General features: G+C 32.3%; 1 protein-coding gene across 1 annotated transcript in view; it reads right to left on the bottom strand.

The window, feature by feature from the left end:
* Nucleotides 1–22,292, bottom strand: part of LOC126769651 (uncharacterized) — a 28,420-nt gene extending 6,128 nt beyond the window's left edge. The window contains exons 1-2 of the mRNA XM_050488539.1: nt 22,135–22,292; nt 2,015–2,184 (exon numbers count right to left, since the gene is read on the bottom strand). Of these exons, the coding sequence (XP_050344496.1) occupies nt 2,015–2,163 (149 nt within the window). The 5' untranslated portion in view covers nt 2,164–2,184; nt 22,135–22,292. The remainder of the gene's footprint in view (nt 1–2,014; nt 2,185–22,134) is intronic.
* Between the last annotated feature and the right edge of the window lie 489 nt (nt 22,293–22,781).

Below are 22,781 nucleotides of genomic sequence, written 5' to 3'. Positions count from 1 at the left end.
GCTATACATTAATTATATTTAGTTGCAGTTTTTGATAGAAATTAAAAAAAAAAACCTCAAAACTAAATTGTAATTAGTTTTAAAGCATTTTACTTAACGGTAAATTCAATTCTAAGCAAATGTAATAAAAAATATTTTAACTTTTAAATAACAGTATTTACAACTAGATTTAAAACGCAACTAACGTTACTTGCAAATTATATAAATAAGGTCACATTATTTTCAAATAATTTTGATTTATTTCCCTATAAAATTCTATTTTACACGTATAGTCCAAGTTTCTCTTTTCTTTCTCTTATTTTTTCGATTAGTGTCTGCTAAATTTGTTCTATCTTTGTCTTTTATTAATGTGCTCATTGCTTTAAAGAATTCTTTTATTTTGTTAAACCATGTCGAATTTATATTGCCATTAATTTCTTTGGTACTTCTTGGAAAATCTGATTCTACTGTCCTACTATTGGGAAATGAATTTAAATACCACGTTTTGTAATAATCGTCCCATTCCCATTCCGGCCGATAAATATACACATCGGTAGCCTCTCTTCCAGATAAAGCAAACGGGGAAAATAAAGCAGCAAGACCTGAGGTGCCAGCAAATATTAAAATTAACGGAGTTAGGAAAAAAGATAACGCACTAAAACTAAGAGGATTGATAGCAGCTAGCCAACTGAATGCACTTAATGCAGGTCTAAAAAATTCTATAACAGATGAGAAACTAAACATATCGTCGTCATTATCATTTGGACGGCTTGGCTTAGTATAAGATGATAATGCGGTACTTGGTGAAGCAAAATTACCTGGTTCAGAGGATTCTGCAGCAGAAACACTATTTGCTGCATTATAACTAGATAACTCTAATCCTTCATTTGACCCACTATCTAATTGTTGGTCATTTTCTTGGGATTCTTCAAAATCATTAACACTTTCATCACTAGCAGAATCATCAAATGGTAAGCCAAATACGTCGGTTAGTGTCGTATCTGTGTCTTCGTCAGATTCTATTACAACATTCTTATTAACGACATTTGTGTTAACTGCAATATTAAGATCCGGACAAGCTTCTTTTGCTTGACCTTGAAATGTATTATTTAGTGTAACGAATATTGTAGGGCAATCATCAGATGAGGCACTATATTCTTCGGGTCGTATAACGATTCTATCTGTATACCCCTTTGTGGGTGGAAAAGTAGTAACGTCAAAATTATTAACCGGATATGGTGAAAAATTCTGATTATGAATAGAATGTGTGTACGGTGTTTTTGGTTTATTTGTCTTTATTGGTCTGTTAGTTGTAGGATTTTTATTAGATTGAACGCTATGCCAAGGTTTGGGGTAACCTACATTTGTAATAATCGGTGTTGGTGTAGGAGTTGTAAAAATGTAGTTAGGTCGAGTTATGTATGGATTATCTAACACTTGAAAGTTGTTAGAATAAACTTGTGTTTCTTCTGAGTACGAAGGCCTAGGTCTATTATATGTATGTGTAAAACGTTCATTGTGAGATTGCATATGATTTGAATATTTGGTACTTTCTTCAGAATTGTAAGTATTTTCTGTACTGCTATATTGTAAGTTAGAATTAAAGATATTTACAAAATTTGAAGCATCTCTTTCATCGGAATCTTTATATTCGTGAGAAATATTTAAATCATCGTATTTAGTGTTGTCAGTCCATTTTGTAACAATTTTTTTGATAACTGGCTTATTTACATTTCTACTTATTAATAAATCATTCACTTGTGACTTTGTGATCTTATTTTTAGGCTTAGTGTCATGTAGTTCACTTTTTTTAATTTGTGTATGAAAATTTGGTCGTTGTGTATGTGTTTTCCGTAAAAGACGAGTTCGTCTCCTAATTGCATCATTGTTAACATTTAGAGTATTTAAAATACTGCTAATATTTTTAATATCATCGACAATCTCGCTAGTATTAGCTAATGAATTATTATTGTCGACATAATTTAATGGTAGCTGAAACAAATAAAAACTGTCATTATTTTTTCTGTGATTATACCTCATAGGATCTTCTGTTTTTTCCGTAGTGACATTTTGAACTACGTCTAATGTTGATTCGAGCTGAGGCCGCGAATACACATACGGACTAAATATAGTTAACACTAATACTAGAGTCCACTTAACACAATCACTTTTTAGTCGCGCCATAACGAACGACTCGCCTTATACCTGAAATGATAAAAAAAAAATTAGTATAATATAAAATACAATTGCAATCGATAGTTTGAATGCTTCATTAGTAATCTAAATATCTTAAACCTAGAAACCGCTTACTATGAAGCCCTACTACTGGTGAAACTTTCTGTACACGATATTTCTTGTAGTAATACGAACAGCTTGATCGTTGAAGTTGGAAACTACTATCTATCTACGTCGGTAGCTGGATAAATAAACAGACATTTACTATGACTTCGATTATTAAGTAAAGTAAAGTAACATCATCTAAATGTCCTACTAATTGTAGGATACGGTTACTACTACTGTTGGGATAAGGTTTGGAGCTTATTTAATCACGTTGTCCAGTGTGGGTTGGTGGTTATGGGCTTGCGATATTTTTACTTAGAAAATTATAAAAACAATAATAAGCACATGAAAACTCAGTAGTATGCCGGGTCTGATCCCACAATCTTAAGTTAAGGCATAAGTATTTTAACTAATTAGGGCATCTCGGAAATCAACTAATTATATACAAATATAGGTTTATTAGACTTATAGATAAAATGACTGTTTAAATAAATTAAAATAAGTAGATAAATATTATGTTAACGGTATTAAAATATATAAAATATGCCGTCGTATAGGAAATCGGTCCGTTAAGGCATCGTATAGTGTGAGAACCGTTACATTGACCTTCGTTTTTATCTTCGTTTTTGCTTAAATTGAATTTTAAGTCTCTTTCTATGCCTACTAATTTGATTGACTTTGATAATATATCAATATAGTAAGATATATAATATTCAATATAACTATTTATAAAGTTCATTATAAAATATAACTAAAAATATTATCTTCCATTTTAAATAAGAATTTTTAAGTTAATTTTATTTAAGCCTTGAGACCAACTTTAAGTTGACATTAGATAGCTTTAACAAAAATAAGTCATAACGACTTAATATCTTCCATAAGAGAAAATAAAGATATATTAGTAACGCTTTGAGGAAAAACCCTAATGACCATACATTTATGGAATAAATAAAATTCGAAATATAAAATCAAAAACCCATTACACACAATAGAAATGGTTACGAACACATTAAATATTCACTTTTGCGGTTTTGTTGAGGCTTTCATATGCATTTAATGCCATAGGTAGCTTGAGTCATGAACTTGAACATGATTTGCGAGTCAATGACCTCACAATTTGTTAAATTCTATCAAAATACCAGCGATTTATTCTTATAAGATTTAGATTAATCTGCAGTGAAAGACATGTCTTAGTAAGCTCATGCTATATGATATGAAATTGCCTTTGTCTATTTACAAATTGACTATAATATTTTTTGTCGTCGTTTAATAAAATCATTTTGTTATGCAGATGTTGTTCTTCTTATATTTGGATGGCTTCTACGGACAAACAGATAGTCTAAAAAAATTTGCCGTATATCTCAGTGTTATAGATCAACGGTATATGATGTTGATTTCACCCTCCTTAGGCTATTGGCATTGGAGTGGGAACTCCTAAGCAAAGATTTAACCTTAATTCTGTAAGGAATAATATTAACTGGGGGTAATATTAGTAATTAATCAGAAAAGGTACATTTAGTACAATGCAAATATTAAAAAGCATTTATAAACATTTTCTTGTACATTTAATGCATTAAAAAGTTTATAATTTGGAGTAAACCCACAAACAGATATATTAAAAATAAAAATTAACGCCTTATCAACTTTCGCCGAACGCTATAATAAAAAATATCTGAATATCTTCTCGAGTTCTGACCATTTCGATTTCAAGAGGCCAACGACCTCTCCGCAACTGGAATGTTGATATTACTGACCTCTATAACCGAAACCCAGTGACTTACATAACCCAGAAGGATTAAAACAGTTATTCTTTATAGAATTAATAAATTAGGACAAAATAAAGTGAAATAAATAAATAAAAATACTGGTGGTAGGGCTTTGTGCAAGCTCGTCTGGGTAGGTACCACCCACTCATCAGATATTCTACCGCAAAACAGCAGTACTTGTTATTATTGTGTTCCGGTTTGAAGGGTGAGTGAGCCAATGTAATTACAGGCACAAGGGACATAAAATCTTAGTTCCCATGGTTGGTGGCGCATTGGCTATGTCAGCGATGGTTGACATTTCTTACAATGCCAATGTCTAAGGGCGTTTGGTGACCATTTACCATCAGGTGGCCCATATGCTCGTCCGCCTTCCTATTCTATAAAAAAAATTTTTTTTTTTGTTTAAATATTTTATAAGTGAATAAGAAATTATATTTGAAGTAATGTATTTCATGATTATATTTTAGAAGTTATATCTTTTTGTTACTTGTTGAGAGGATTATGCAAGCCTCGGTATTCTAGCAGCTAACAGCAATAATTTGTAATGATGTGGTCCCGTGTAAAGGTTGAGGGAGCCAAATACGGAAACAAAATATATATTAATTAGTTCCTATTGTTGACAACACATTGACGGCTTATTGTTAGCAACAATGTACCTTCCCATTTGTAAGTATAAAAAAGGTATACGTTGATCGTTTGTTTTTTTCCAAACAATCGCACAAGCGTACGAAAAAGTAACAGCCTGAAAATGTCCCACTGCTAGCCTAAGTTCTTCTCTACCTTATGAGGAGAAGTTTAAGTTAATAATCTACTTGACAAATATTTTTATTACAATATTGCCTTATACTTAAGTTCTTCATAGTTCAGGGAAAAACTACAATTGAAACACAAGAAACGAGTAAATTTGTTATTATATGAAATAGGAGGCAACTTCATCATTCCAAAGGAGCTCAGTTGTCTATTGTCTTATTAATTAATAGATGTTGCCCGCGGCTTCGCTCGCCCTTAAGCTTTAATAAAGGATATATGATGTTTTGGAAGTCTCTGATTTTAAAGTAAGAAACATGAAATGTCATTCTCTGGTAGGGTTTTATACAAGGCCTTCTGGGTAGATACCACTCACTATACAGATATTTCACAAATTGGTGGCAAATTGGTAATGTAAAGATTAATATTTTTTATCAATGGCTCATGTTAAAACGCGTGTTTCCTACCCTTACACAAAGCCCTACCACGTCATACAAACTTTTTCCCTTTCAGCACTTTTTTTAATATTGTTCATAAAATTGTGTAAAAATTAAACTATCGCAAAAATCTGCTACAAACGTTTAACCGATTTCATTTATATACGATATCACCTACTTTTACTTTTATGGACGAAATAACTGCACAAAGATAAATATTTTCCATTAAGCGTTAAAATAATTTTATAACCTTTTAAAAGTGTTTTTATTATTTTATATAGTATACAATAATATTTGAAATTAGAACGCAGATGACTTAGGAGATATAACATACTTTTCCGATTAAATTATTGTGTGTGTGTGTCTGTGTGATGTTTTATATGATTATACTAGTTTCCTTCCAAAGCTTCGCATCTAAAGAGGGAGATGTTAAATATCCTTTGTCCTTTTCTGTATGCCTTGACAACGTGTAAGCAAAAATTCATACCAATATATTGAGTAGTTAAGTGATGTCGTAATGAACAAACTCACTTTCGCATTTATAATATATATATATATATATATATATATATATATATATATATATATATATATATATATATCACATTTATATATCACATTTATAATAGAAATAATAAAAACCGATCTATAATATAAGTTTTTTTACATAATAATATAATATAATGTCCTGACCGGTTTCGACCACGGCGGCCAATCGCAAGAGAGATTAGTCAACTGCACAGAACTCTCTATTCTTCTATTCCCTAAGGAAGGTGTTCAAGTTTTATATAAGTAATTGCTTTGTAATGTACTTTGGTAAGAATATCAAAAGCTATCGCCCTTACTTATAAACTTTGCTTAGCGGCTGTTTAGTAAAACACTGATTTTGCTCTTTCAGGAATGGATATCTCAATACTTGGCAAAGTCCATTACAACTAATAATATGAACTCATTGATTACATAGAATGGTAAAAACTGTTCATGAAACGGTTTAATTTAATTTTAGCCGTACTTGACCGTAACATTTATTTATTTAACTACGTGGAAGGTATTCAAACTGAGGTCCAATTAATAAGCGATGTTTTTTTAACTTATTTGTTTAAGAAAAATGGTAACACGGCTATATTACGAAAAACTGGCAAGTAAATCAATTGCTACTCTGTCGCATGAATTATAAATGAGAATGATATATTAATTATAAAAATATCCTGCATATCAATGAATACTAACTCCACGTTTTTTTTTCGTCTACATCTTTAGTAAAAAGTCTTATTTATTAATTATATTTAAATCATTTAATTGGCAATTCTAAAAGTATATGCAGTATTTTATGATAGAAAAAGTGATCGACATTTTCTCTATAAAATACATATATGTAATAATACAATATATATACATGTAAAATAAAAGAGAACCTAAAATTTGATCCCTGTGGAATGTCTTTTCTTAGTATGACACTTTAAGACTATCCCATAAACTTAACTAGTAATAATAATCATTATTATTTTCTTTTTTTATAGATCTGAATAATCGCAATACTGCAGAGCTAATCGACATCCGAAAAACAGTTTATATTAAGATTCCGTGCCATCGTGGATGCCACATATATAGTCCTCCTCATCGATTTCGATGACGGCGACCCTAGAAATTAATTGTTATTTCTAGCATGAGCCCTAATGTGGCTCGCTAGACCAAATTTGGTTTTAAAAACCCTACGACACGTGTTACAATACAATTGGCCCACAGAGTTGTATGTGTATGTGTAGGATGGCTTAGGTCTCTCTTTTCTTAACTGGCGCTTTTCGTCTAGTACGTGAAGGCGGTTTTCCTCAAACGTTTTGATCTTTTTGTAGATGGTAGAGCGCCAAGATGCCCTTTGGGAAGCGAGCTCCTCCCAACACTCTATGCCACATATGATGATAGACTATCGAGATATAGGTCATCGAGGGATAGGATGATATTTTAAATATTTCAATTATGATCATGATATTTCTAATTATTTTTTTATAACAATGACATTAATTTATAATTTAATTTTAACATTTAAAAAAATGTACTTATAATACCAGAACGCGTGAATCTTAGTCGATGATCGTGGGTTCAAACCCGGGCGAGCACCTCTGCATTTACATATGCTTAATTTCTGTTTATAATTCATCTCGTGCTTTTCGGTGAAGGAAAACATCGTGAGGAAACCTGCATGTGTCTAATTTCATCGAAATTCTGCCACATGTGTATTCTACCAACCCGCACTGGAGCAGCGTGGTAGAATAAGCTCCAAACCTTCTCCTCAAAAAAAGGGAGAGGAGGCCTTAGCCCAGCAGTGGGACATTTACAGGCTGTTACTGTTACTGTTACTGTACTGTACTTATTATATTTTTGTTGCCTTTAATTTATGTATCTAAAAGTGCTGTGTACACTTGTAATTGACATGTATAATGTACATTAGATATATTATTATTGCATATTGCATTATAAGTTCATGTCTAAATTGTACTTCTACTAATCTACAACGAGTTGATATTTTAACTTTGATTACTTTTTTTACCTTTTTTACCCAACTTTGATTATTTTATATTTATACGAATCAGAAAAGAACACATATTATGTTAACATATACCGTGACGTCAAAACTAAAATTAATTGTTAACTTTTATGCGAATAGTCGATAATTTAATTAAAGTATTATAAAACGGATAAACGGCAACGATTACGATTCAATTCGATTGCGATAAAATGACAGTTTGTTAGTAGAATTCGTCCACAGGTCGTAGCGTAGAGATGCTTGAAAATTATTAATCGCTAACGCGCCCGCGTTCTCCCGCATCTTGCGATGGAACAATCTAACCGTGACTATTATGTTAATCGTATAACTGGAGACGCACGTATTGGAATGCGTTCTCGTTTCTACTCGATCCACTGGTTTTCCAACAGAAGAACACATCGCTAGGATTACATTCACAGTGTCAAGTGTGCTTAAAGAAAATGCAGCGTGTTTTGTTTCATAATCGTTCAATCGAATAAGCTAATACCTTAAAATATATTATTTTTTAAATCGCATATCAAATTGTGATTTGAAAATCAAAATATTCTAAGCATCGATTATAATCTAGTATTATTAATAAAGCAATTAGAATTTATTTCAATAAGTATATACTTATTACATAGAAACCAGTTAAATACATCAAGCTTCCTGTCTTCTTTAATCGTATATATGTTATATATATATAACATCTTACAAAAATTCTTTCACCAAAGGTTGTCTGTAAGAGATCGCTATAAGCGATAAGACCGCCTTTGCGCACCATTTTTTATTTTTCTTTTCTTTGATTGTTTCCTACTTCTCTCATCTTATTTATATGTTGTGCAACAAGTGTTAAATAAATAAATAAAATATATATGTATACCCTTGTGCCTATAATAACACAACCATATCACCACAGACATTGGTTATATCCTTAGACATTGGCTATGTAAGAAATATTAACCATTCCTCCTCTTGGGAACGAAGATGTTATGTACTTTGTGTCTGTAGTTACACTGGCTTATTCATCCTTCCAACCAGAACGAAACCATCCTAAGCATTGCTATTCGGTACAATATGATGAGTGGGTGGTACCTACCCAGCAAAACAAAGCACAGCCTCACCAACATACAAACATACACATCATTTTATCTATCTCTACAGATTTATTTATCAATATATTAACAAAGTCAGCTTTGACGTTCATATTAAACATATATATTTATGTAGAATTATATATATATGCTCGTAATGAAGTAGTAATTTTCTAGGATTACTTTAAAAGTAAAGACACTATCCGTTCGGAATGTAGATTCTAGAAAAGAACAGGTGAGAAACTCAGTAGTTACTCTTTTGTTTAGATATATTTTCAATCAATGTCAATCAATTTTTAAATATATATAGTTTACTATAAAATACTGTACTGACTAAATACTGACTGTCTTTGGAGAAACAATATTGAAAAAGTTATATAAATATAATTTTAAAAAGGTAACCATTTCATAACATATTTCATTGGAAACAACTAATACTTACGTACTTATTATGTACATTTGTACAACATGTAGATTTGAAAAATTTACGCAAAAGACCCCTTATTTGCCGGGACATGTATTAGCGTTGGCTAATACGTTTTGGTCTGGAAAACAAGTGACATTTCATTACGCATGTTACGACATAAATGGTCACCACGTCTTTCTTCATACTAACATTATTGGACAGCTACCACCTTAACAAAGATACTCTACAATCAAAAATTGATTAAACTGATTTTGATAAGTTTATATTCTGCGAAATGAATGAAATGAACGAATTTTCATATCGAAACACGTGCTGTCCATGGATGTGGATATAATATCTATTTACTTATTTTTTAGGGAACGTAAGCAATTAATTTGAAAATATTTTGTTGTATGTGAACTAACTTACAAGTATGCAAGAAATGCTTATTAAAATTATAATAAACTAGATTCAGCCGGCGACTTCGTCCGCGACTTGAGTAGGTAAGACATTAGTCTATGTACTTTTCTGTACCCCTGACAACGTATATGCGAAATTTCATGATGATCAGGTTAGTAGATAAGACGCGAAAGGGTAAGAAGCAAACAAGCATGCTCACTTTTACATTTACGAGGATAATATCAGTGTGGGGGTTATCTTAAAGAAAAACACTTTTTTTTTTTTTTGATAGACCACGTCCAGCTGGAGACGAGAATGGATATGATCATGATGATTTCTTTTTCAAATAAAAGACACATTGCATTTACTTTTATAAAACCTTAGTCACGGTCGAGTAAATAAGTAAGACATAGTTCGCGGAAGCACTTTCGAGTTTATGTCACACTATTATTTCAACCATAACACTATGTCTGATGCTATGTTCCGCTTTATTTAATTTGCGAAATTATATCATTATTCTTGTAGTAATATATGAATTATAATTATTATAATTCCTGTATATTGGTGTAATAATAGAGGACTTCAATTGATTCGAAGTGTTCGATTGTAATGTAATATGCACTATATTTTCTGGGTCCAGTTTTTGCTAGATATATTTTTCATAATTTTTAGTTTAGTTGGTTTTAATTGTGTTAAGAGAGAATGTTATTTTATAATAACGTCGCTAACTTTATTTTTTGTAAGGTGAAGATTTTTGATAATATAAAAAATAAATATTTTTTTTGGTCCTTAATAAATAAATAAATGTGTTTGCCGAAAAGTGGTATATTTACAAAAATATGATTTTCATACTAGTCACTGATTGATAAGATTTTTTATTGAAATTCTACGTATATAGGTTATGTACTATTAAGCATTAACAGGCTTACGGGTGTTTTTGTTAGATTTTTTTTTAAATTGATGTATTTTCGTCGTCTGTATGAGAAATATCACACCTTTTTATGGAAGGTATTGTCTAAGCAATAAGAACTTTTAAAATATTAACTGTTAAGCAAACATTAAGTTTATTATGTAAACAATTAATTAGTAATTAGTTGAGTATAAATTTAATATTAAAATATATATTTTTAATATAAAGTAAGCATCACAATCATTTGAATTTTTTTTTTTTTTTTTATATTCGCCGGGAGGGCAAATGACTCTACTCCACCTGTTGGTAAGTGGTAGTAGAGTCCAAACGCGACGACGGCCAGTACAGACGGGAAAAACGTTCTCCACTAGCCACCTTCGCCTTGCCGGCCCGCAAGATGCCTCTTCACGCCTCGTTTGAAGGAACCCGGGTTGTAAGAGGAGGGGAACACGTGAGCTGGTAAGGAATTCCATTTTTTGGAAGTGCGACAAAGAAAGGAGTTGCCAAATTTCTTTGTTCGCGATGGAATTGATGTCACAGTTAGGCGGTGACATCGAGAACCAGCTCGCGTGGACTTAAGAAGGAAGGGGGAAGCAAGAATTAGAGAGAATAATACCTCAGAGCACTCGCCGTGATACAGTCGATAGAAAGCGCTCAGTGCTGCTATCTCACGACGCAATTGTAAAGGTTCAAGGGTGTTTGTGACCTTTACGTCGCCAATAATGCGTACGGCACGTCGCTGCAACCGGTCCAAGGCCTCAAGTAGGTACTTAGCGGAGCCATCCCAAAGGTGCGAGCAATATTTACAGGCTGTTACTGTTTTAATAATATCACTACATAATATAAAACAAAGTTCTCCAGCCGCGTCTGCCTGTCTGTCTGAACACGATCAACTCAAAATCTACGGAACGGACGTATATGTAATAAGGTCCCATTGTAATCCCAAACATTTCAAAGTCCAATACACCAATGAGGCAAGAGAAATGAAAACACAAAACATTCATCATACAAGTAATGTAGAAAAAAAACTAAATAATTTTATAACATATAATATAATAAAATTCACATCAATTTCATATTCAACAATATCATTGTAATATTAACAAGATTTATAAGCATATACTGCGGTGTAATGGTTTAATGAGCCAATTTAATTATAAGGATGAAAGATATAAAGTGCATATGATTGATAGATTGACTGTAAGGATTGGATTCCTTAGTAGATTGTGCATTGAAACATAAAAAGTCACTTCGGACATGGAAAATTAAAAAAATATTAATATATACAAAGTGTGTGCTAAAAATAATAAAACTTTTAACATTTCGATTATTGAAGTTGAAATTTGCACAGGACACTGTACTATTAAAACTTCTTTAATAAAAATTATTGTTCGTCTAAGTTTCAAGTCTGCGTTTTATAGTAAAAGTTGAGCGTCGATAGTCACGATTTCCTCTCTCTGATCATTCAAAACAAAGCATCAACATAATAAGACAAAGTCATTGAAAATATCAAATTGGTTGAAAGTCATAAGACTATTATCTATCAATTGTTTCTTTTGGTCGTGACAGGTCCCGTTGCTCGAATTGTACGGAATGTGGGACAAGCCTTAAATGCTGTCTTTGTTTCCATAACCCAGTTAAGTGTCCTGATTTATTAATAGTGGTATAATAATATGATGGGGGAGTTTGCTGAACCGTGGATTTATGGTTTTATTTAAAACCGCGAATATTCTTTTTATAATAATAATAATATCCTGGGACATTTTTCACACACGGCCATCTGATCCCAAATTAAGCTTGTACAGAGCTTGTGCTATGGAAACCAGACAACTGATATACTACATATACTGTTTTTCTTTTGTAAATTCATACTTATATAGATAATTACACCCAGACTTAGGACAAACTGACATGTTCATGCACACAAATATCTGTCCTGGGTGGGAATCGAACACACAACCTTCGGCGTGAAAGGCAAGCATCCACCGATCATAGTATAAGTTGAAGATTATAAATATTCTTTTTATAATTTTCAACTTATACTATAATAATAATAATATTGTCTAAGTGTGTTTTTTAATATGGTAATATTACACGCCATTATTGTGGTATTAAGAAATTAGCAATTAATATCTAGTGATAGCAGAATCAGATATGTTAACGTTAAATAAAAGTTTAACCAATTTTTTTATTTAATTTTAGTCTTGTATAGTCTATTAGGGCTGTAGGGCTATTCAGTAAGAAAAAACTCAAGACTCATCGTAGATAACAGTCGTGAAATTGTCAGAAATTAATTTAAAGACATTGACCGTAATAATTATAACATTTCAAGAATACACGCATTAAAATAGTATATGAGTCGGCGGTTAACATTCCTCGGGTGAGTAATGAAGTGATTTTTTATAGAATCGCTTGACTGTTTTATGTATTGATATATATTTTGTCTCTTAAAAAAAATCTTAACATAAATGTACGTGTTTGTCACGTATGTATTCGCAGGATATAATGACCAAGTTTTAGTTGATTTATTCAAATAAATTAATTATTAATAAATAGAAAACGAATTTTGACGTATCAGAACCAGCTTGAAGCCCCCGAGCCCTAAGCGTCATGGCGAAAGTAACCCAAATGCCAAACACTCAGGAAACACAACACTAACCACAGAGCTAGAAAATGAATACAGCTGCCACTTTCACCTACTTTGTCATTAAACAAAATAAAAACAAGCGCACTGCTTTGAACTTTACGAATACGACATAAAAGACAAAATAGCTTGTCAGATTAATAAATAATATGCGTGCTGTTTTGACCTTTATATTATAAAAGATATAGAAATCAGACTGGTTTTAATTCAAAGGTTACGGTCAAAGTTGATTAAGCATGTCAGTGGTTCTGCATCACATAATGGATATATTTCCATGATTTATATGAAAAAATATAGAATTGTGATCGAATAATGGGTTTTTTTAGTGATAAAATATAAAATTCAATATACAAAGTGTAAGTACGCATTTACTTGGAGGTTTTTCTTCGATATAATGTAAATTTCGAACCGATATATTTACGTTTAATACATAACTTGAAGGAAATTATTAAGTTAGGTTAAATTTTTATTCAATACATTATTAAATTAGCATGTTTTTCTTAATTAAGTCATCATTATAAGAGAACATAGGTTTGTTGTATAAACTTAATAAGTATATATCTTATAAATGAAAACTTTATTTTTCAGACTACAATTTTTATGAAAAATGTACAGTTAATTTGTGATAAGCGTATTATAAATTATATCCTAATCCAATTTTCATTTTTGTTTGCGTATGTTTTATTTTTAAATTTTAATTATTATATTATATCTAAACTTCTTCTAGCTCTACGTCATTTCTTATGTGCAATGCTAAGAACACGCGACGCTCGCTCCTTACACCTTAATTCGTTTAAACCTTAATTCGTTTTAATAAATTAATTTTAAAAAAACTACTCATTATCCACGATTGTAATAAAAAAATCGAATTGTTTCTTTAAATTTAAAATTAGATTCACTTGGACACGTGAAATAAAGTATTTGTTTTATAGAGTATGCGGTTAAATAGATTTTAGTTATTAGTTTTCATTAAATTAAAATCTTTATAAGTAAATTATTCGTCATTTGTAAATATTGTCTATTATATATTTGAAAAGAGATACACATTTTTAGCAATAATAATAATTATATTAAAACAGATTAAAAATCTACAATATTTCACACAAATAATTGTCTTATTAAAACACCTAATTTTAAATATTTGTATACAGTAAAACACCCATTATAATATTTAAAAAAAAACCTTCGTCTCACTTACCGTTACTAAACCCGTTCGGTCAGTGTTAAGCACACACGCGTCAAACACAAGAATTCCGATGCAACTGATGGGTTCCACGGACAACGGTATATTGGTCTACTTCCGAGGTTTTTCTTATCTCATTTGTTCTACACGTGACGACTAAGATACGATTTTACATTACACGATTAAATTTAACTAGAACAGAGATTACCAGATCATGGAACAAGTCTCGTCGTTAAATAAATTATATGTCCGTTTTTTTGATGTTATAGGTTCGTGGACATGCAAATGATGATGATGGTAAATGGTCACCACCACATAGACAATGGGAATATAAGAAATAAAAAGCATTCCTTACATCGCCATTTGCCACCACCATAGGATGAAAGATAAAGCGAAGAAAGACTTAATATTAAGAGGGTGGGAGTATCTTTTTTAACAAATGTGAGCTCACGTCCCGATCTCACACCGATGCACACATTAACGCATTTATAATAACAAATCATATGCCGAAGTCACCTGAGGTTCGGAAACTTACGTTGACGTCATCCGACGCTCGAACTCTCAGTTAGCCCTTACCCTGTACCGAGCGCTAAGATGCTTACAAATCAAAACATCTGAAATTATTAGTACGATGATAACAACAAACAAAAACTTTTAATATGTTTTACCTTTCAGAGTTGCAAAAAAAAAATGTATCAAAATATTATAAATATTAAACAAAAATCGGATTTTACAGCCATTTAGCTATATATTTAGATGTTGTAAAATAAGAGCCAGTAAACGTCTCACTGCTAGGCTATGACCTCATCTACTTTTGAGAAGAAGGTTTGAAGCTTATTCCACCAATGCTCCAAACTACAATGCGTGTTGGTCGATACAAGAGCCTATTTACTTTACTTTACTAGTGGTAGGGCTTTGTGCAAGCCCGTCTGGGTAGGTACCACCCACACATCAGATATTCTACCGCAAAACAGCAATACTTGATATTGTTGTGTTCCGGTTTGAAGGGTGAATGAGCCAGTGTAATTACAGGCACAAGGGACATAAAATCTTAGTTCCCAAGGTTGGTGGCGCATTGGCTATAAGCGATGGTTGACATTTCTTACAATGCCAATGTCTAAGGGCGTTTGGTGACCACTTACCATCAGGTGGCCCATATGCTCGTCCACCTTCCTATTCTATAAAAAAAAAAAATTTCATCTGATGCATGCAGGTTTCCTCACGATGTTTTTCCTTTACCGTAAAGCACGAGACAAATAAATCACATGAAAATTCAATTGTCCTTGCCCGGGTTTGATCCCACGATCATCGGTTAAGATTCACGCGTTCTTACCACTGGGCCATCTCGGCATTCTAAACAACATGCGCTGTTCCTTTACTGCTGAGCACGAGATGAATTATAAACACAAATTATGCTCATGAAACTTGAATGGTGCTTGCCCGGGTTTAAGCACCGAGTCATCTATTGAAATTCACGTGCTCCAACCATTGGGCCATTTAGGCTCACTAAAACGAATTAAATAAATAAGGAGCGGGGAGCGAGACGATAAACGACACGGCCGACCGGTTTTAATAAACCAACTTATGCTATTGCGATTATACACGCGTTCTGAATTTTGAGGGCAGATAAAAAAATATTAATAAAATAAGTACCTACTGGGTTTATTATATTGTGATAGATCTTAAGCATCTGTGATTCTTCGCATTTGACTACATATTTAAAAAGTAAACACCGTTTTAAATTGCAATCATGCGAGCACTTTTTTAAATCTACCACCCGTTCGGTTCCACCAAAAGAATCGGCTATAAGCTTTGTAATAACTTCATTTCATGTTAATTCGCCATCGAATAGAATAAGCAAGAAAAAAATAAAACAGAAGCGATAAGAACCTTCCAAGAAAAGAGCTTACTCATTTCTTAAAGGTGTACCTGCAAGGTGTTGCAGGTATCCATGAGCTGTGGTAGTCACTTTCCATCATATTAGCCTCCTGGCCAAACGGCCACACTCTTGCTTAAAGAAAAATCATCTCGTTCTCGAAGTAAATCATGATTCGTGTGGAAGCCTGTCAGCCTGTGTCGGATGAAATTCTAGTACTTTTATATCCCGTATTGGACCACCATGACAGAATGAGCTCAAGATTTCTTCAAATGGCTATCGTAGGGCCAGGTGGTGCAGTGCACCAGGGCCCCGGTGCTCAGGGGGCCCTCTAACCTCAGCTTTGAAAAAACAGGAGAATAAAAGAAAAAAGAAAAAAAATCTTGTGTGAACGGGGAATTCTGTTAAAAATCGTTTTTATTGATCTCATCTGTATAATAAATATTCTGTATTGTCATGTGCGTCGTTGTTTATTTATTCCCATTTTCTTCCATTAAACACATAGAGATTCTACCCCTCATAGAGGCGACGTATGGATTTAGCTTACTAGGGATAAGTTGAACTCACTGTTTCCTATTCTTGTTCTTATCTGTAATTTTGAAGGCCAATATAAGTTCAAGCTACACGAAAAGAAGGGATAAGGGCCCGATTCTTTCCTTATGCACCGGGGCCCTTGTCCACCTAGCTACGCCACTGGTTGTAGAAATTATTATTTATGTACTTTTCAGTTATTTATTAGTAATTTAATGTTAGCAATCCATCAAAATCTGATATTCAAACGTACCGTTTTACTTTATATCTATTTCAATTATACACATGAAATATTTAATTAAAATCAAAATGGCTGGTAACTCGCAGCCATGTAACCATGAAAAGATGCAGTTATTTTGAAATCACAGACAGACACTTCAAATTTATTTATTTGTATTTTTTTATAGAATAGGAAGTTGGACGAGCATATGGGCCACCTGATGATAAGTGGTCACCAAACGCCCTTAGACATTGGCATTGTAAGAAATGTCAACCATCGCTTATAGCCAATGCGCCACCAACCTTGGGAACTAAGATTTTATGTCCCTTGTGCCTGTAATTACACTGGCTCACTCACCCTTCAAACCGGAACACAACAATATCAAGTATTGCTGTTTTGTGGTAAAATATCTGATGAGTGGGTGGTACCTACCCAGACGAGCTTGCATAAAGCCCTACCACCAGTGAGTAGTAATAGTATAGGTGTATGTACGTGAACTTGAAGTTATTTAAACTTTTGATGAACTCAACCGATTTTGATGAAATAATGTCCAAACGTTACCTTGGAATATTCCTTATAATAATTAATTGCATTTGTAATTTTTAGCTGTTAAGAAGATTATAAGCCGTGACCGCCCAGTGCTTAGAACGCGTGCGTCTTAACCGATTATCGTGAATTCAAACCCGGGCAAGCACCACTGAATTTTCATGTGCTTAATTTAAGATTATAATTCATCTCGTGCTAGACGGTGAAGGAAAACCTCGTGACGAAACCTGCACGTGTCTAATTTCACTGAAATTCTGCCACATATGTATCCCACCAACCCGCATTGGAGCAGCGTGGTAGAATAATCTCCAAGCCTTTTCCTCAAAAAGGGAGAGGAGGCCTCAGCCCAGCAGTGGGACTCACAGGCTGTTACTGTTACTGTAAGAGATTAACCCAAACAGAACTAGCTAGCTCGTAGTTATTAAATTAACATTGTCGTTTTAGTTATTTAAGTGTTCTTTAATTATAGTTCGCCCAAATATTAACATGTACATAAAAAGATTTTGTTGGAGCGTATCAAATTAAAATTTGGAAACTAGGACCTGTTTTCAAACCAGTTTTCTATTTAACACACACCGGCGATAATTAGTTATTTAAAATTCAAATGTGCGCTTCGTAAGCAATCCCTAACTGTTATAAGAAAGTAAACATGCCATCGTCATAAATAACTGAAAATTGTCAGCATTGGAAAAAATACTTATAAATGATTTTCATTTGTTTTTTAAGTACTCAAGTTTAATTCCGTAACAGCCTGTGAATGTCCCACAGCTGGGCTAAAGGCCTCCTCTCCTCTTTTTGAGGAGAAGTTATTGGAGCTTATTCCACCATGCTGCTCCAATGCGGGTTGGTGGAATACACATGTGGCAGATTTCAGTGAAATTAGACACATGCAGGTTTCCTCACGATGTTTTCCTTCACCGTAAAGCACGAGATGAATTATAATCACAAATTAAGCACATGAAAATTCAGTGGTGCTTGCCCGGGTTTGAACCCACTATCATCGGTTAAGATTCACGCGTTCTTACCACTGGGCCATCTGGCTTCATCAAGTTTAATGGTTAAAGTTAACAGGCGTTTCGATGTGTAGTTTACGGCATTAGCTTAAATACTTGATACACTGTTTATAAGAGTATATATAAGTATTTCATATAGTATAAGTGTTTCCAACAATTTTTAATATTACTTCATAATTACTATTTTATTGCTTTGAATAAAAACAATTGCAACTTATTTTATTATTTTAAATAGTAATATGTTTTTTATCTGTTTTATTATAAATATAAATATAAAGTACATATTAATTATATTTTAGTTTAAATAAAGTTTATAATTTAAGGATATAAAAAAATAATTAAAATACACATATAAGCGACATCTGTACGCGAGAACATGAAGCAGTTATTTAACTCAACTATAAATGGTAAGCAAAGTACGTAGTACACCCCTGTTACTGATAGATGTCGCTAAGCTGAATCACACATCGCTTCCGTAGTAATTACTAGATGTCGCTGTAGTTGTCGATCGTTATAAAATATCACGCCAAAATATTATCGTTATCGTTTATTGTTTTTAAATTATTTTAACCAACTCTTTACGAAATTTAAAAGTACAGAAATACAATTTAAATATTTATTCTCATATTTCTATTTAATTATTCATTAGATTTTCGAGGCAAAACGGTTTTATAGGTACCTATTATGGAAAAAAACGTAAAACCGTTAAGTAAAAACAAATATCATAATGCCCGGTTTACATTTTTCCAGTAAGCAATCCAGTACTGGACTAGATCGCTGGACTGGAATAATGTAAACCGGGCATAATGTCGATGATTAATAATACATAAAAAAAATTAATTTATACCTGAAAATTAATGTAAATATATAATATAGTAAATTTTTATTTTATTTATAATATAGTGTATTAAATGTATGAAATTGCTATTAAGACTTGTTCTTTTACTATATAAACTAAAACGAATAAATGATGACAGCACATTTTTCAAAATTCTTATAATGTTGTTGTTTAATTAAGAAAAAAATATTTGAAAGAAACTTGAAAAATAATAGAAAAATATGTCATACATACCTACTAAGTAAGGGTATATTCAAATTGGTCTTTTATATATTCCATATTGCGCAGCGAGCAAGGAACGTCGAGGCATTATAGCGATGGATTATAAAGGTGAAAAGGTTTTCTCGGCCTTTGTATAGAGATATTTGCATGTTCAGTTTCAACATTTCTTGTTAGCGCGTGTATCAATTTATAGAGTACCTATTATTTATAGGCCGCCGAGATGGCCTAGTGGTAAGAACGCGTGAATCTTAACCGATGATCGTGGGTTCAAACCTGGGCAAGCACCACTGAATTTTCATGTGCTTAATTTGTGTTTATAATTCGTCTCGTGCTTAACGGTGAAGGAAAACATCGTGAGGAAACCTGCATGTGTCTAATTTCATTGAAATTCTGCCACATGTGTATTCTACCAACCCGCATTGGAGCAGCGTGGTGGAATAAGCTCCAAACCTTCTCCTCAAAAGGGAGAGGAGGCCTTAGCCCAGCAGTGGGACATTAACAGGCTGTTACTGTATTATTTATGTTATGTTATTATATATAGATAATTATGTTATGTTATATATTTTTTTAAATAAATTGGGAGGAGGGCAAATGGACAACCTTGGGAGCAATTCTACTAACAAATTATCACTTTATCGCGATCGAAGCGAAGCGTGATCGTTGCCGTTTATCGGTTTTCCTATTTTTTAATTTAATTATCGATTATTGGCAGGAAAGCTATTGACAAAAAAGCTGTACTAATTAGGTTTGGGTTTGACACAACGGTATATGTTAACATCGTATCGGTTCGGTTCCGATCCGAATTAATATAGAATAGTCAAAGTTGGATTGGAATTGAATCGGGAACGTATCGTAATCGTTATATATTAATAGAATTTGCGCTCCGATTCAATTTTACGTCTAGAACTATTGTCACGTTACCCGTCATTGGTATTGTGATATTAATTTCTACACGATTATTTATTATTTTAAATAACTTGAAGCAAATTAACCAGGTATTTGAAATTAAAATATATTATTGTATAATATATAATACGTAGGCAGACTGGCAATTCGGCATGCGCCACAAACCTTGCCTATAATTACATTGGCGCACTCATCCTTAAACTTTTCTAAGCAATGCTAAGTATAGCTTGGCTATATATGCTTGGGAGAATATCTGATTTATGGTCGGACTGGCACAAATCCCAACAACCAAACATTAATTAACAAACATTAGACGAGCCGGTTGGCGTAGTTGGTAGATACTTGCCTTTTCACGCCGAAGGTTATGGGTTCGATTTCCACCCAGGACAGACATTTGTGTGCATGAACATGTCTGTTGGCCTGAGTCTGGGTGTAATTATCTATATAAGTATGTATTTATAAAAAGAAAAGAAGTATATGTAGTATATCAGTTGTCTGGTTTCCAAAGCACAAGCTTTGTACAAGCTTAATTTGGGATCAGATGACCGTGTGTGAAAAATATCTCAGGATATATCTCAGGATATTATTAAATAAACATAAGAAAGTCGTACCGGTTTTATCACATAATCCGAATAAAAAACTGATATAAAATAAATAAACGCAATGTTACTTTTTTATTCATCAAAGATTTTTCTTTACGGACAATTTTCGGGTTTTTTTTTTAAAATGTTTTTTTGGTTTTCTTTTAAAAGAAAAAGTCGATGAGTGCTTTTGATGGTGTCTATCAATTTTTTTTCTTTTTTAAAACACAATAATTTAGCTATTAGTAACCTTGATCCGAGATTCGTGGACACCTGCGGTTCCGTGGAACATTTTAAACAGAACTAGACCGGAAAATATTAACAATAATATTATACTAAAAGTATAAATAGAATTTGTTATTGTTAAATAAATATTATATTTGAAAAAATCTGTAATATTTTTTTTATATTTTCACTTTTATTTTTTACCACTTTAATAGAATATTTACAGAATGGAATATTCATTTTAATTGAAGAAGTGATTTGGCAGAATTAATCTTTTGTAAAAGTATATTTTTTACACTCAACTTTAACAGATAGCAAATCTCCTGCTTTGCATACAAATTATCCTATCTAGATACTTTCTATTTACTATAATTATAATTATATTTATTGTTTGATAAATTTTGCTACAATAATTTTTGCAAGTCATATCCGGACAGTCCTACAAAATCTTCATGCAATATTGGTAATAATAACTATTAAATTAAGGGTTATTTTTGTTATAATACCTAACTGACAATATTACTAAACCAGTATACGGCATATAGTATTATAAGTTGGTTTGTTTCGCAGTTTCATCCGCTTTAAATTTAGACTATTAACATGATACGCTTGAATTTAATATTCTTGTAATGGATAAGCTATATTAAGATTAAGTAAAATCGATACAATCTCTAATTAGACATGGCTAATACTTTGCTATCTAAAAAGGATAGTAAGCATAAAAACCAGTATTAACAGTAATATATAATGCTTCCCTTAGAAAGTCTAGAGTAATTTAAAAGTGGTACAGCGAAAGTTATTACTTACCCAGAAAAACAATTTCCTTGACCTCTTCTTCATCTTCCGTTAACAGCTGTTCTTCAATCACAGGGTATGTGTAATTTAAATCCGCGTCATGATTTATAGCACATCAGACGTTATTCTAACGACCACAAACTCATCTATGTAATTTATTTAAATTTTACATTACATTTATGCAATACGCATTTATATAACTTTTTCAAATGTCCTCTTCAAATTCACTACACATATAACTATTTCTATCATCAAATCAAATGTATGATCTAAACGTATCTAAATATTGTGTTTCAACTGTTAGATATTCATTTGTCCGGGTGCACATTTAAATTTGTTACGGCTATTAAGTAATGTTTATACTTTGTCCCGCTTTTCCTTTTTTATATTGGTTACCGTTCAATGCTCAATAAACATCGTTGTTTGTTTATACATAATCACTTTCGATTTCATCGAATGGTTCGTTTGTGATTCCTATATTATTAGTTGTTTTTTTTTCGTTATCTTCATCAACTTTATCGTTACGTAAATCTGCATCAGCTTACAATTCATTTGTTCTTCTTTGACCATCTAATGTTAGTGTTATTTGAGCCATATCGTATAAAATCTTTCGAGATAGTGAATCTTGTTTATCACAATCTTAATGAAGCTTGCCCCGA

The sequence above is a fragment of the Nymphalis io genome, chromosome 7 (genome assembly GCF_905147045.1).
Source record: "Nymphalis io chromosome 7, ilAglIoxx1.1, whole genome shotgun sequence".
Lineage (NCBI taxonomy): Eukaryota > Metazoa > Arthropoda > Insecta > Lepidoptera > Nymphalidae > Nymphalis > Nymphalis io.
The sequence above is the reverse complement of the archived record's forward strand: the minus strand, read 5'-3'. Positions and strand labels throughout refer to the sequence as shown.